At 47.2% G+C, this 16,443-nt stretch overlaps 1 protein-coding gene across 1 annotated transcript in view; it reads left to right on the top strand.

Moving 5' to 3' along the window:
• The window catches only part of LOC121833992 (laminin subunit alpha-like), a gene marked incomplete at its 5' end in the record, with an annotated part of 84,567 nt that overhangs the window by 42,564 nt on the left and 25,560 nt on the right, over positions 1 to 16,443 (top strand). The window contains 6 exons of the mRNA XM_042287725.1: positions 2,215 to 2,319; positions 3,674 to 3,785; positions 5,110 to 5,277; positions 8,744 to 8,934; positions 12,279 to 12,395; positions 13,583 to 13,740. Of these exons, the coding sequence (XP_042143659.1) occupies positions 2,215 to 2,319; positions 3,674 to 3,785; positions 5,110 to 5,277; positions 8,744 to 8,934; positions 12,279 to 12,395; positions 13,583 to 13,740 (851 nt within the window). The remainder of the gene's footprint in view (positions 1 to 2,214; positions 2,320 to 3,673; positions 3,786 to 5,109; positions 5,278 to 8,743; positions 8,935 to 12,278; positions 12,396 to 13,582; positions 13,741 to 16,443) is intronic.

The raw sequence follows: 16,443 nt of genomic DNA on the forward strand, positions 1-16,443 counted from the left end.
TTGTCTATCATTGCCCTGGCATTTATTTGGCACTGTTTTCTTGTACGGGAGATCATTTAAAAATATGGGGATGAGTGCTTGTTCGGTTTGAAAGCAGAAAAGCTACGTGGTAGGGCAGGTTTTTGTTTGATCCGATTGAACAGTATAGGAGATATATAGGGGTCTGGCAAAACCCTAATTTTCAAAGCAGACATGGCACTCTCGTCAAGCCTGCTCTACTGCATCGCGCTGTCTTCTTGAAGAGGCATCCAGTGTGGTGAAGCACTTCAGTTAGCTCGGTGGGCTCAGAAGTTTGTTGGGATGGACACTTCATATTTTCTCGGCTTATATTTGAAATGTTTCTGTAGTAAGGGGTGGGCACTTATTGAGACATGGGTGCATACTCGGTTTTGAATGCGAAAGCATTAACTGTCTCATGAAGCGAGCCGACGTCATCACCTTTGAAGCCACGCAAACGGCTCTTAAATGCTCTCCAAATCAAGCTAGCTCCCATTCGCCGGTTAGCCATGGCACCTTTTACGCCGTTTCGATCCCATTGGCTAGCGCACGTCGACCAGGCTCCCATTCGCCGGACACGCAGCGCCAGGTCAGCGCCAGCCGGCGCGCCAACACGCGTAGAGCAAGAATGATGCACATGCTTTCGCACTCACAACTCATAAGAAGTGCTTAGGTGTACCTCAGTTTTTTTTCTTGGTATTTCAGGCTTCAAATCTCACCGGATTTCATGGTGGACACCTATGCTCTGTGTATTATTGGTCACAAAGGCAGTGTTTTCCAGCTCGCTCAAATTTCCTTCTTTTGTAATCGACTGCGTCTGATGGAGCAGCTGATGAGATAAAAGAGCTTCGGGTGGTACTCAGTTTTTATACATACCACTTTTTATTATGGCTAAGACGAGCCGGCGCTCGAGAAGTCGGCTTGTTGAATGAAATGGCTCCGGCATATGCTGCCGATCTAGTTCTCAAGGGGGAAAAAACGGAGTACTGTTGGGTTTAAAGGGATACTTCAACAATATTTGAAAGATTCCCGTTGTGTTCAAAAATAGGTTGAATATGATTCCTAATATCCGTAAATGACAATCGCACGTTTGTATATTGATTCTGGTGGCTGTATTTTTCGTTATAAACGGCCCACTCTGGCAAGCGCTCGGAGAAGGCCCAGCGGAGACCACGTGACATCCAACGCAATCGTGACGTAGGTCGTCTCAAGACGAGCAAAGCTACGGCGAGGCTGACGTCGAGAGGATGGCCTAGTCGTTCCAGCCACCGAAGCGGCTGCTTTTGTACGAATTTTGAGCGACGGGTTAATCTTCTATAATCTTGTAGGGGGACAATAATGACTACTGCGGCACACAAAAGGCATTCTCGGGAAGAGGGGAGTTCCTCCTTTCCCCCTTCTCTCGTCGTGGCCGGAGGCGAGACAACCTCCGTCACTAGCTGTTAAGGTTCCTAGACGGACATTACAAGCGAGGCGTTAGCGACATCCATCAGGTGCTCTTTGCTAATCGTTTAATTAGTCTTAAAATTTCTTTTCGAGCCTTTTTTACAAGATATTGGTATGTTCGATGTGATGCTGCTCCTTTGAACACATATAGACCAAGAAATGAGCGCCGAAATTTTGTTGTAGTACCCCTTTAAGCGACCCAAATACAGCCCCAATTCTTCAGTTCTGTCATTGATCGAGCTAATAAACAATTCCTTACATGCAAACGAGCAGGGAAAATAATGGAAAATGTTCCCAGCTTTATATTTGGATATATATAAATTTTATTATGCTCACAATGGTATGGTCCCTTTGAATATATTATCTGAAATGGGCTCATACTTCCCAAGTACCATGTTGAGGCCGGACTTCATGGAGCAAATACGGTGAAATAACACTCAAACAAACTTTGAGGGACCTAAAAAAAAAGTTTGCTAAAGTGGGAGTTCACTTAATTGGATGCAGTGGACATAGTGCTGTTTTGCTGGGCAAGTTTACAAAATTTTCTTCAGCTGTTTGTTTTAGTGGTGTTTCACCGTATGCCGCAAACAATCAATGAACTTTACCCGACGGCGCGTTCGCTTTGTGCAAAGTCTAACAACTGCCGTTGCGATGCCACGTGCAGAGCAAACGTTGGTGCACCGAATTTGTCGCCTCTTTTTCTCGACAGAGTACTCTCCGTGCTTTGCGAGACTACGAGAAAATAAAATAAGACGCTCTTTCCCTCGACAGGAGCAGCTGATGAGCTTCAGCGGAAAGCCCGCCTCCCTGGACGTGAGCCCCCTGGCGCAGAACGTCAGCGATCTGGAAGCACTGGCCTCGACAGTGCGCAAGGACGTGAGTCATTCTCTCGCCTTCATTACTATGGTGCCTGGAAAGCTTCTCCGTCCACCCACTCACATCATGAAGTGTTGTCGCCTCCCACGATCCACACAAAAGCGGAGGTAGATGCGGTAGGCTGCTCTCTGGCTTGACTCTCCACAAAAGCTTCGGCGGCCATTAGTTGCGATGCGTTCGCTCCTAGTTTTTTGCCAGACCTTGTGGTTCTCCTTTGGGCCACTGCCTTTGGGAGTACCACGTTCGCGGTGAGACGCTCTACCACGAAGCGAGTTCGTACTCGCATGGCATGCTGCTCTTTGAGCGCAATCAGACACCAGTCACGTTGGTGACGGTGATAAACTCTGTTTATTAACAACGGAACAAATAAGAAAACAGCGGCTATCAGCTGGTGAACGCCGTTGGTGTGGAAATCGCCCACGGCCGAACAGTCGTTCACAAAGATACAAAGGACGAGGTAAATGCTCACCGGTGCGCCGGGCGGTTCCCCGTTGTCGCCGCCGCCGAATCCCAGGAAGAAGAGAGAGAAAGATCTCGCTGTTCGCTGGTTTTAAGATAACGGCGGGGCGAAGTGGCTAATCAAGAAGCGACACGTCGATCTCCTTTCTGCGGGGGTTCATTACGAAAATCGCCCCCAGGGGGGAAAGGAGGAAGCCACTCAGTGATAAGCAGTGCCACCTCTCGCTACGTCAGCGCGGCCGCCACGGCGCGCCAAAACGCTGACGCGACAGAATGTTCAGGGATCACGATCCCCACAACCTTCTTCGACAAGCTGTCAGGATCGCGACGTCCGACAGCACGACATGATGGCTTCTGCAACGCCAGTTGCCACTCGGAGCCGCTTTTGATGCATTGCCAGTATGGGATGCGAAGCTCACCGGTCAGAGACGCGTTTCGGGTGCACAACGCCTGGAACACGCCTTTGACTGGTGTGTTTACTGCACTACACTCTCTGTGTGTTGCAAGTGGCTGTGATGTGGCCTCAGATTAAGTCGCAGAAGACAGTCTGTCATGCTGTTGGATGTCGCGATTGTGACGGTTGGTGGTAGAAATGCCGGCAAAAAAGGCGATTGGAAACAACGGTCCCCGCCGTCCCAGTGTCCCATTTCGGGTCTGCTTCGGTTTCCATCGACCGTCTGGCTGCTAAACGAGCTGCAGCGGAACAGGCATCTGCAGCTCATGCCGCTGCTCCGCCACCGCTGGGATCACGCCGGCGCGACAGACGTGCAACGTGATCGGGTGGAAATGGAGGAATCGGCAAACCGAGACGTCGTAAATCACGCCACGCGTAACGGGTGCTGTACCTCTGGGGAGGGCGCGCAACCACCGACGATTTCTGCTCTTTTTCGTGCAGGCTTCGAGCCTGGCGCTCTCGGCTACGGCGAACAACCACACGGCGTACAAGACCAGGCTGGAAGCCGACCGGGAAGAGCTCAACGTGGAGAAGACGGTCCAGGAGATGCGAGGTACCGTTTTGTGCGTTTTAATTTAAAGCTCGGCTGCTTCCGTCGAAGTAGTTGACGACGTGTCACGACGGCCGACGAACGAGGAAGCCAGCGTGGACGAGGGTAGAAAGGAAAGCGGCTGGTGAGATTTAAGGGTCAGCCAGGTGTCTTTTTAATCTTGACAACCGCTTCCTTCTTTCCCTCGTTGGATTTGTGTCTTCCTCACTAGACCCACTGAGTAAGCTACGCTTGGCGTATCGGCACTGTATTCCCCCGATTGTCTTGCGGGCATTGCCATTTTGTTGCCTGTGCAGAGCGGGTGCAATGGGCGGCCATTACGATTTGAAAATGCGGCTTTTCGCACTTTAGATACGGCGTATTTCCTGAAATTTCAGATAATGTGTGTCGTAAGTAGGGCTCGATGTTTTCGATGACGACTGAAACATTGTGAAAAACTGGGCAATTGTGTTGCATGTTAAACGTGTGGCATCTATGCTCTCTTTTTGTGCGTTAGTTTTTGTGAGCTGGCTTAATGCGTGGCATGTGCACTCGATTCCTGGCGCTGACCCGGGTTTTCAAAAGGTGTGACAGGGTGTCCAGTTGACATCTGCCAGACGCAGAGTGGACGCCCTGCAGGGCTTTTCTTCCAAATAGCAGCTCTACTTACGCCGACGTGTTGTGACATGCTGGAAAAACGCCCACTTAATAAATCTTAATGGTCTGGGTGCGATTTTCACTAAGTGCAAACGCACTTTTACTGCCGATGGCCTCTTCCCCCCGCTCAAAACGAATCAGTGTCAAGCCTTACAGCCACACTTTGATCCAGGTTTTACTTTTGGGCTTCACGAAATGCAGAGCTCCTAGCCAAAGAATGTTTTGCACTAAAAATTGGAGGAAACACCAAAGAAACCCTAATTGGAGCTGTCCTTGGATGAGAGAATTCCAGTAAGCTTTGGAGAAAGGAGAGCCTTATGTACAGCTTTATTCTGTACTGACCCGGGACAGCCCCCTGAACTGACCCTCATTGCAGCTGCTTTCGTCAAGAACTGTGCCATGCCAGTTTTCTCCTTTCATCTTCTCATCGGTACTAGGATGTTTTACAAGTATTTGCATCACGCGTTTGTTTCGTTGAGGAGCGAGGAATTCGACGTCCATGTCTTATTTTTTTAACTTAAGCACCCATAAGTGCAGATTTTTTGCCTGACATCCAAAATTTACTATGAAAAACACTGAATCCAAGAAGAAAAATAAACCCAGAAAAAACAGCCCCAAGCTAAGAAAAATAAACCCCCAAAAGTGTGAAGCATAGCTCTTCTAGCTGCTCCATTCTGCCCCGTCTCTTTAGACATTCTGAGCAGCCTGACAGCCTTCTCCGAGGGCCTGGGCTCGACTTCTACCGCCAACGTGGAGCCGCTGCTCGACGAAGCCACCCGCATCGTGGAGCTTCTCAATGCCACCGAGTTCATGAGGCCCTTCGCCGAAGCAGAGGAAGAGCTGGCGCAGGCCGGAGAAGGTGGGTGTTTCGTTCACTTCTCCGCCGCCGCGATGGATCGATCCATTGCTTTGGTTCTAATGGCACTAAGGTTGCCTCCGTCGGCCAACCGGACACGCGCTTCGAAAACCGCGCCGGCGATTTAAGATGGCTCCAAATCTACTGCAAAGATGTGGCACCTGCTATTTTTGTCGTCTTAGCATGTGGTAGACAATTGGCCGAGTTAAAAATTGGCTGTCTCTTTAGTAACCCTGTGCGAAGAGTGAATCTTGAGTTGGAAGCCATTTCGAAGCGAATGGCGATTTTGACCGAATATTTTTAAATCGAATATCGAATAGTTTCTCGAAGTCTTCCACTACCGTGTGCCATGCGTTTAAAGAAAACTCCAGCTCAACTCATAAAGGTTGTTCCTAACCTTCCACTTGTCCGCATCTAAGCTCGGTTAATTTTATTATAGCTATGTTTATTAACTATGTCATGTAAACGACAAAATTGTCACAGCTATCCTAATCGAGGGGTGTTATAAGTCGGCTTGCTATATGCAAATATTATTTTTCCAAGTTCCAATTTGGCAACAAAAAAGGCTTCTTATGAGTTGTGAATGCGAAAGTATGAATGTCGTTCTTGCACACGTCCTCGTGAAGTTGCCGCGCCTCGCTGACACCGGCCGTGCCGCAGTGGCACAGAATCAGCTGCAGGAATCGGCCGGCATGCTCCGGCAGCCGTGCCGCCACCCGAGCGCGCCAGCCGATTCCATTTATTAGTGCGCTGGAGATGCGGGCAGGCAGCGCCATGGATTGGTGCTAATTGAAACTGACGCGCGGCGGCCTCATTTATTGGCCGTTTTGTGTGGCGTTTTATGCGGCTTCAAAGCTGGGATGCCTCAAATCGTGGCTTCACGAATTTATCTGCCATTTCGCACGGCTGATGACATCGGCTCGCTCCATGGGACAGTTAATGCTTCCGCACTAAAAAAAAAAAACGTTCAGCCTTTCCACTTTAGTAAAGAAGGAAGAGCAGCGGAGCTGTAGCTTCTGTTCTCGGTGATGTCTTTCCAGGCGAGCAATCTGCTCTTCTATTCCAAGGGAATCTGAGCCGTTCGACGCGGTGGAACTTTGGGTGATAGCGGCTTCGCAGCAATTGCGAAACCATTCACGCTGTTGCGCACATCGCCGCTCGTTCCACTCCCACTTTTCTTCCTCCGAAAAAAAGGTTGCTGCCATCTACGAGCGACGGCGGCAAGCAGTTGTGTGGTTGCCGCCATCGCTCATAGATGGCAGCAGGTGTCCAGAGTTCGGTGTCATCATTTCTTTGCTGGTGGACACGATCCTGGGGAAACTAGCCCTTAACAGGTCCGCTGTAAAAGCGAGAATATCGCAGTTCATCTCGAAGCAGATATTGAATAGTGTATTGTTAATTGCAACTATTAGAATATTTGTTCAATAGCAGTCTTTGGCATTTACCTAAGGCGTTGTAGCATTTAGAAGCCCCTTTTTTGCTCCCGTCCGTCTAAAACCAGTCTGTCTTGGACGTTATCGCCATACTAAATGGGTTATATATGTAAACTGGCACTTGAACTGCCGGGCGGCCACTAAGAGCGACTGACTTTGTGTCACTACTGGGTCCAGCACTCTCCTTTTGGCAGCCGAGTCCCTCGCTGCTCTTTTTTCACCAAGCTGCACCTGCCGTTGTCGCTCCTGCAGGATTTTGGTGATATACAAAGGCTGCAAGCAAAAGCTTTCATATTGCTTTTGGTCTGCTTTTCTTCTGTTGAGCATTTACCGAGAGAAGTCCTCAGTCCAAGAACAGATGGGCGACTGATCGCTCTTCTCCATCGAGGCTACATCCACGGCGCCAACACGAAGAAAGGGTGACCTTAATAATGCTATCTAGTATTTAAAGAGCAAAATAAAATTGCAATAAAATTTCAGACAGACAATAGGCCAGTGTAAACTGTGATGTCACGTATGCTGCTGCAACCTAGCCTTAATATTATCATTGCAGATTTGTTGAAGTGATGGCTTTTAGGGGCAAAGCTCCTTAGGGTCTAGCCTTGTCCGTCCGGTGTCCGTGCTCACATCGATCTTGCTGGTGCTCGTGCTCGTGAGCTCACGTGCTCACATGCTCGTGCAAAAAAAAAAAAAAAAATGAAAAAAAAAAAAAAAAAAAAAAGTTTGCGCAGTGGACAGGATTCGAACCTGTGCTGGGAGACCCCAATGGATTTCTAGTCCATTGCCTTAACCACTCGGCCACGACTGCGGCACGAGTAGGGGGCTCTGAGATCTGGTAGTAGCTTAAGAGCTGGGGGTGTCATGGATGAAAGGTTGCATGTAGCCGCTCAACGTCTATACAGGAAAGGGCGCTGCGGTCAAATGCGTATATAATTGCGTTAAACTTTGCATGCATTGGCTCAACGTTAATAGACGAGAAGGCGCTGCGGTCAAATGCTCAAATGCGTATATAACCACGTTCCATACTACACATTCTCTTTCTGACATGGATGAAAAGGAACGAAATGCTCGGCATGCTGCGGCTCAGCATCTGCGCAGACAAGCACCACCAGAGCTTTACCCCAATCAACATCATTCACCACGTGGAGATGCAGTCAATTTTTTAGAGCGCAGCTCTTAGGGGCCCGTTCCCGGCTTGAGCGGCGTCGCCGTCGGCGTTGGCGTCGCCGTCGCCGTCGGCGTCGGCGTAACCAAGGTCATCCCAAGGTCACGTGACCCCCAAGGTCACGTGACCCCTCCCAAGGTCATCTCAAGGTCACGTGACCCCACGTGACCCCCTGAAGGTCACGTGACCCCTCAAGGTCACGTGACCCCTTCCAAGGTCATCTCAAGGTCACGTGACCCCAAAATGACCCCACGTGACCCTTTGAAGGTCACGTGACCCCCAAGTCACGTGACCCCTCTGAGGTCACGTGACCCCCGAGGTCACGTGGTCGCCTCCCCAAGGTCACGTGACCCCCAAGGTCACGTGACCCCTTCCAAGGTCATCTCAAGGTCACGTGACCCCTCTGAGGTCACGTGACCCCTCTGAGGTCACGTGACCCCCCGAGGTCACGTGACCCCTCCAGGTCACGTGACCCCAAGGTCACGTGGGGGTCACCTTTGGGGTCACGTGGCCTTGAGGTCACCCCCAGGTCACGCCTCCCCGAGGTCACGTGACCCCCTCCCCGAAGTCACGTGACACCCCCCCCGGAGCATATTAAAGAATGAGGGGAGGAGGAGGAGAAGGGGGAGGGGTCTACCCTTTCTCAGTACCCTTCACTCCTCCTCCTCAAGAGCTGCGCTCCAATTCGGCGTTACAGGGATTTGTAAACGGCTTTCACTTTTTTTTACCCTCCTTTTAGCTCTTCCTTTTGTTTTTATAGAAGGATGAGTGGCCTTGGCCCTGGCTAATCCTCCTTGTAATAAGTCGCCGAGTGCTCGACATCCGTGCCTCTCTACTCTCTGCTGAAGGTGCCCACTGCGTGCCGTTGCAGGCCTGGAGCGTGCGCAGAACTTCTCGCTGCCGGCGGTGCAGAACGACGCAACCCTGGAGGACCTGCGGCAGACGATGGCGGAGGAGCTGGAGGGGCGCCTCTACGAGCTGGCCAACCACACCCAGAGGGTCGAGGACATGGTGCGGGAGGTGGCCCACCTGCAGAACACGGCTAACAGCTCCCCGTTCAGGGTGAGTGCATCTGCCATCCTGAGCCAGAGGCTCTGCTCCATGCTAACGTGCAGTGCACCATATTAAAAATCACGTTGCTCCGAGAGCAGTTGCCCTCCACAGACCTCTCTTTCTCATGTTGGCATTGATCATGGTAACAAGGTCCCTTGTAGTCGGCGCCCATGGTTCCCAACCTTCCGCTTGTCCACTTCTAAGCTCGGTTAATTTTGATATAACTATATTTATTAACTGGGGCATGTAAATGACATATTTGTCGCAGCTATCCTAATTGAGGGGCTTAATAAACCAGCTTGCTGTATGCAAATGTTTTTTTTTTCTATATCATATTTGACAAAAAACACGGAAATCGTAAGTTACTCCACTGTGTGAAGGTGCATGACCTGCGAAGCTGTTGAGCACACAAAACAGACCCGCCCTAAGGAGCTGGAGGAAACTAGACATGCACAACAGGACCACCCCTCCGGGAGACAGGAAGGAAAGGAAACTAGGCAGGCAAGAGCTGAGAACGACGACTAAGAGGGGGGATTCAATGGCCGAGTGGGTTACAGTGCACACCCAGCTTGACGCGCGTAGAGCGAAAGCTCGCGCTGCAGAAGCCAGGGTTCAAGCCCCACCCCTGCCCGTTTCGATCTGGATGAGCATCGTACCGGTGTGTGGTCGTGTATCACTACTGCGTGATGCACGTTAAAGACCCAGGCTAGCAGTCGTACTGTACTGGCAAAATTGCTCATCTACAGTGTAAACTAGTGTCGCCCCCCCCCTGGCAGAGCGACCTTACGCTGTATAAACACTAAACATCCAATTTGGCTTTTTGACTTTGACGACAAATAGAGGGCAGTGCGAGCGTAAACATGGCCGACGCTGGTCGCACAGTGGCAAATCTTCGAGAAACTTTTATTATCTACCTGGGAGTCTACTGATCTTGAAAATGGTGCCTATTGATAACTTATCTACTTAATAGACCTATTGCTAAATTACCCAAGCATCGAGGAGAATGCAGGGAATGGTGTTCCACGCGTTGCATGTGCTGGCGTCTGTAGCAATAACTGTTCTAAAGTAAAAGCCTAAACAAATGGCATCTTGCATGCACGTTTGTCAACGCTGAGGCATTCTGCTACAGATCTAGTGAAGAAAAACGTTTGGTATTACGTTATTTTTCAAACGATAGTTTTCTCAAACAAAGTCAGTGTGTTTCTGATAAAAACGACTATAATTTATTTGACAATTCATGTATGCAGATGAAGCTTTGCACTGCATTCTGCCTCACAACTGCCGGTATATACTGTAAATTTAATTCATAATAAGCAAAAGGTTCAAAAGTTAACTCTTTTGGGTAGTGTCCCCCTTAATGTAACCAGTAATATAATGTGATTTTTGTTTTGTGTTGTATTTTGCAATTTTTTCTAGCTGCATTGTTACTTGTTGTGTAGTGCACTTTCAAACCTTCTTATCTATTTATTTATTCAACATACCCCTAAGGCTCTCCAAGGGAGGATATTATGTAGGGTACAATATAGAATATATTGTATTCACGTCTAACGGGACATTTTGTTTGCTTCTATGTTCACCCACTGTGCAATGCCTCGAATCCCGGAGAAAAGCTCACCGGAGAAAAGCTCACCGGAGATAAGCTCACCGGAGATAAGCTCACCGGAGATAAGCTCACCGGAGAAAAGCTCATCGCAAAACCGGCGGATGCGGAGAAAGCTCACCGGCCATTGAGCGTATGCGAAGAAAAGCTCACCGATTTTTTTTCTTCTTTTTATATGGAGGCTATTGGATCATGCGTAACATATATCAATTTATTATCATTAAAATTTGTCAGCTTTGTAAAAAAGAAAATGTCCTTTTTTTGTATTATTTGTTAAGCTTATTAGGTATATTGCTCCCAAATTAATAATTGCGGGCGAGTGTTTTCTGTGGCTTACTCTGTAGGCAACGAAAACCCAACTCAAATTTGTATGAACTTGAAAAACAGAAAAAAGTTCGAAAACTTAATAATGTCTGCCTAAAACCTAAAAATCAAAACTGTAAATGCCAAAGATCCGAAAGTGCATGCGGACAACAACGCGGTGCTTGAAATTCTCTTTGAAGCTTTTGTTAATTTTTGAAAATAGGACAAAACAGTCAGCAGGATATAAAAACTTTTTTCTTTCACGGAGAAGCACGTTTTCTAGCCGTTCGTGCTGGTGTTTCTACACGTTGCCTTTGTGTGATAGTGCCTTTCTACGGCGAGGCACCAATGACCTTCAGAGCTGCACACTGGCACCGTTGTTACTCGTGACCTATATAAGAAGTAGTCTTCTTTAAGGTGGCGAATAGGGCGAGTTGGTAAACGTTATACATGATAAAAACCGCTCAAACGACGACGACGGAGTGAAGACAACAAACACGACAGGACGAATCTGTTCTCGCAACTAAAGTTTTGTTAGTGAATTTAACAAAAAAAAAAAAACAAAAAAAAACAGCGTAGCCGATACTGATACATCAACAAACACCTACTTACCTATTAGGCACTACACAATATTTGAAACTGAAACGGTTCACCACACCGCTATTCATATTAGCTCACAAAGAACAAACATCTTTATTTGACAGAGCTACCGACGGCACCTTGCCAGTTGCCAATAAATTGTCTTTTTCACCGGTGTACGATGTTATGATTTTGTACTATGCGAATTATGTTAAATTACAACGTTTGATGCAGAATCCGCTAAGTTAAAGAAAAAATTGGTGAGCTTTTTTCCGCATCCGCTCAACAGCCGCGGTGAGCTTTTCTCCGCATCTGCCGGTTTTGCGGTGAGCTTTTCTCCGGTGAGCTTATCTCCGGTGAGCTTTTCTCCGGTGAGCTTTTCTCCGGTGAGCTTTTCTCCGCCGCCCCAATGCCTCACCTCTCTCTCGGATTCAGTCATTCTATAACGCCATTGCTCCACCCCACCTTGATATATCTGCAGCTGTTCAATGTACCGTCGCCATTTGGATAATCTTACATTTGTCTCTTAACTTTATGTGTGTTTAGGATTTTTTGTTTGTTTGCTGGTTTTGCTGTTTGTGTTGGTGCACCAAGGGGAAGACCGATCTGGTTGTTTTTGGGCACCCAAAATAGAGAATATTATTATTATTATAAAGTAACAAATATCTAAACATAACGGCAAAACAAGAAAAATGTACAAAAACAAGTTAAAAGGATTAGTAAGATAGGTAAGACAAGTGAAACACAATTGAGATAAATTGTATGTTATTGTCACTCTACAATGAGTTCATGGAATTTTGTTACCTCGTCTTTGGTGGCTCTGTGTGCTGGCGGATTATTCCAATTGAATATTCTTTGTGGCTTGGTTCAGGGGATCATTGCCCAAAGCGAGGAGCTCAAGTTGCAGTCCGAGGCACTTCAGAAGGAGGCCAGGGAACTCCTTCGGGCCTGCCAGGACTACTACCCGGACGCAGAAAACGCCTATGAGGTGAGCACCCATGCTACCTTACTGAAAGCGATGGCCTTTCACAAGGAGTGTTGGGAAATGCGCTCAGAATCTTACATAATATGCTTGCTAGTGGAGTAAACTTAAATCTTTCTTACTACAGGAAAAGAGGCTGTTATGGGGTGATCTCAAGGAAAAATTGTTTAGCTGCAAATATCCCTACTAGGTATAATTCTGTACAAAGCATACCAAAATGTAGCTAAAGGAATTCTCTTTTCAAAAACGAAAATGTCATTAAGATATTATGTAGCACAAAAAATGTAATGTCAAATTTTGTGTAACCAATGCAGAAGTTATTTTAATTTGATGTACCTTGCAAAGTATTAGGAGTAAAAAAAATTAAAACATATATTTTGTAGCTTACTTTTCTAGAAACAACTCCTGCGAATTTGAACAGTTTCCATGCAAAACCTCTCTTTTTGTGACGACCGTACCATTCCTTAAAGCCCCACCCAACTCGTTCCATGCTACTCCGTAGCCTGATGCCGAGGTCAGGACCGGGCCGCTTTTTCAGAGAAAACTCCACTCGTTTTCCTGCTGACAGCATAAAACCAATTGTACGTAAGGTTGACGCCCTGCAGGTGAAAAATAAAGCGTTTCGAACACACCCACTGTGTCCACAGAAGCTCACGGAGGCAAGAAATGCCTTCAGCGAGCTAACACGAAACGTACCGACAGGCACCTGTGGATAATTCCTGCTGGTTCGACCCACTGCCACAATTGAAACTAAGATCCAATGAAAGTCATCTTCTGACTCACTGCTGCCACTTTTATCCAGAAAACTAATTGCATATGCACCGGAATCACGAGACAGGTGATGTTGCTGAGGGGCGTCGGCGTGCAGCGAAGACGCTGTGCCTGTACGATCACTCACGATCTTGGAACTTTAAAGTCACGCAAAATAACGCCCCCTCGCAGAAGAGAAAAAAAAAAATGAAACGGAAACTTAAAGCAGAGTTCCTTCTTAATATCCCAGATGGCATTGCATGTCTCAAAATGGCGCTGAACATCACCGCGAAGCGACGAGGTGCATTCAGTGTCACTACTGCCCCTGCCAGAATAGTGTGCCCGTCGGTTTCGTGAAGTATAATGCGGGCGAATATGGAATGCACCTTTGACGATGCAACGCACCTCCAGATTATGACCGCCCCGGCCCGTTTTGCCCCCAGGGCCTGCGTGAGAACTCTGCCCGTCTGCGAGACATGGTGGACCAACTGCAGACGTTCCTGGAGAAGCTGAGCCCTGCGACGGAGAAGGCCGTGCCCTACGTGCGGGAGGCGGAGATCCACTCGCACAAGCTCCAGCAGCAGGCCAGGGAGTGCCAGACGTGAGTCCCTTGCGTCGGGAGGGCACGGACAAAGGCGGGAGCACGGTGTAGGAAGGCTCTTTAGGTGTGGAGACTCCTCTCCTCGCCCCGTCGGAACGGCGAACACATCATCTCCCCTCCTTTCCTATGTTTTCTCCGCCTGCCCCTAGAGGGCGCCAAAACGTTCAGGCCATCCGGTCGCCGGCCCTCTGCCGAAACGTGGGCCAAGTCACCCATTGCTTCCGCCCCCTCTAATTGTTTCCAAATTTTTTTTTTTTTTGCAATGGTGAAAAGAGCATAAAAGAAATGTAAAAAACCAAAGATCCGAACTTGGAAATGGCCAAACATTTGAATGAACACGCCGACTGCTCTCCAGCCTGGGGAAACGTGAACATTTTAGAAAGGGAAAACAATGACATGAAAATATTAGTAAAAGAGACGATCAGGATAAAGACGTCTGCCGAATGCATCAGTCACATGCTCGGTTGTTCTTCTTCTCCGAATTGAGGGCGACTAGTATGGGATTGTCTTGCATGCGGTAGACGCAGACACAACAGACTGCCCATCTGTTCAGGGTCGGATTCTGTCTGGCGTTCTCGTGGAATGCAGACACCTCCGTGGAAGGCAGACGCTTCTCTGGTTTCAGTCGAACGTGCAAAAGGGTTCGGATCGCATGAGAATGCAACAGGACTTCAAAGGAAAAAACCGAGATGCAAAGAAGCAGTCTCGAGAGAAGAAGGAAGAGTCCCGACTGTGCGACTCGTAATGTGGAAAAGAACTCCAAAAGCAACTATAGAGTATGTCATACATTAAGCAATGTTTGAACAGCATCTCTTTTTACAGCAATTTTTTTTTTATTTTTTTTTAAGTTTGTGATTGTATTATTATTATACTTATATCAGAAGTGCCATTAATACAACCGGTTTGTTTTCCTTGACGAGTGTGGTGACTATAAACTTTTGTTGCAATCTGCTACATGCCAACGTAAGTGTACTAACAAAGTAAACCTTTCAAAGAAAGCTGCTTTCATTAAACTGCGTGCAAAATGTGTAACTTCGTGCCAGTTCGGTCAGCAGTTCAATTTAGCAGGACTCAAAGGCTGCCTTAATATGTAAAAGAATAATCACGTTAGCTGCCCCGCATGTTGAAAAAAAATTTTTTTTTTATTAGTCCAGTTGAATTAACAGTAATTTGCGAACCCAATATATATATTTTTTTAGAAAAGTCACGCGAACGGAGCTTAAAACAATTCAGTTTATTATCCGCTAACAAGGTTTGTGTTAAACAGTCTTTATTTTTGTGCATTCTTTTTTTTTTCTTTCGGTCGCACTCAAGTTATCGTTTACCTGCGATGCATTCAGAGTTTATTCATTTTACAAACGCTTACCGACGTTAATGTAAGCTAGGCTAGAAATTATCTACAGCAGAGGGATATTTCTTTCTCACTCGTAGACCCCCGCGTCAGCTGGTATTAGGGAGTTACTCTTGTTTGTCCGCCTGCCATTTTTCGGGTTATGTAAACTTCAGTGTGCTGAGAGAGATGATAGTGGCCCCACCTACATACCACATCGTACGCGAACCCGTAGCCACCGAAAGCAAGCTGTACGCCGAGCAGGCAGCTAGCACAAGTAGCCCGGTACGCTGCCGGCCTGAAACTTACGGCGCCATCTAGGGGTGGCTCCGTGAAGTGAAGCGCGCAGGGTGTCATTATCTGGTCGCAGCGGAGAGCGGAGTCTCTACACCTAAAGAGCCTTCTTACACCGGGGGCGGGAGCTAGAGTGTTGCGACAGCAGTGAATGACCACTTCATTACAGTGATACATTCAAACCCGTATATATAGAATTCAAAGGGAAGTGTAAAATATTTTGATATAATGACAATTGACCCGTAAGTGATGACGTCACAACATGGCGTCTGGGTCCAAACAAATCGTTGCTAGGGACGTTGCTATGGACCAATGCATGGAGACTCCAGATGAGGCTAAATGTTTGCTTACGAGTAAGTAAATAATTTTTTGTAAGCAACCTAACTTTTTGATATCTAATTATTAAGATGTTATTGTCGTCTCAGTGTCGTATTCCGACGATGAAAGCCATTTTGGGAGTATTACACTTCGCTTTGCTTTGGTAGCAGACGACACGGTTGCAGCGGGCGTCTATTGCGGCAAAAACAAGTGCATCGCTATGGCAGTAGAGGCCTCCGCATTGTGCGTTTTTTTCTGTGAAGAACCGAGTTTAGTTGAAAGGGGTGAAAATGCCGTTAAGTCCAACCATGTCATGCAAATCAGTTACGACGACGATCTTAAGTGCTTTACCGGCGTAGTGCAGGCCAGCATGAAAAACAGATCGTACGCCGTCGAGGTAAGTCGTTTATTATTATTATTATTAAGGTTGTCAGGTTATTAAAGAATCGCATGTCTATCGCAATTTCGCACTAGTTTGCTTTTTTTTTTTTTTTTTTGTATACATCAAATTTTGTGGATGTGATCTTTTGTTGAAGATCTCCATCGAACCCGCGATGCGAGTACAACCTGTAAAATGCATCGTAATTTTAATAACTGTAGACTAGTGGGCCCCTTTTTAGTGTTGTTAATTTCATTGTAGAAGGCTGATTTTTTAATTGTGTGCAATTAAAAAGACCCCTCTTGTAATCATTGATTTACGTTGAAACCGCGAAAATATATAGTTCAATGTAAAATACATTGTAGTTATAAGAACTTTAGAC

Source organism: Ixodes scapularis, unplaced genomic scaffold, assembly GCF_016920785.2.
Source record: "Ixodes scapularis isolate PalLabHiFi unplaced genomic scaffold, ASM1692078v2 ptg000247l_1___fragment_3__unscaffolded, whole genome shotgun sequence".
In the NCBI taxonomy this organism is placed as follows: domain Eukaryota; kingdom Metazoa; phylum Arthropoda; class Arachnida; order Ixodida; family Ixodidae; genus Ixodes; species Ixodes scapularis.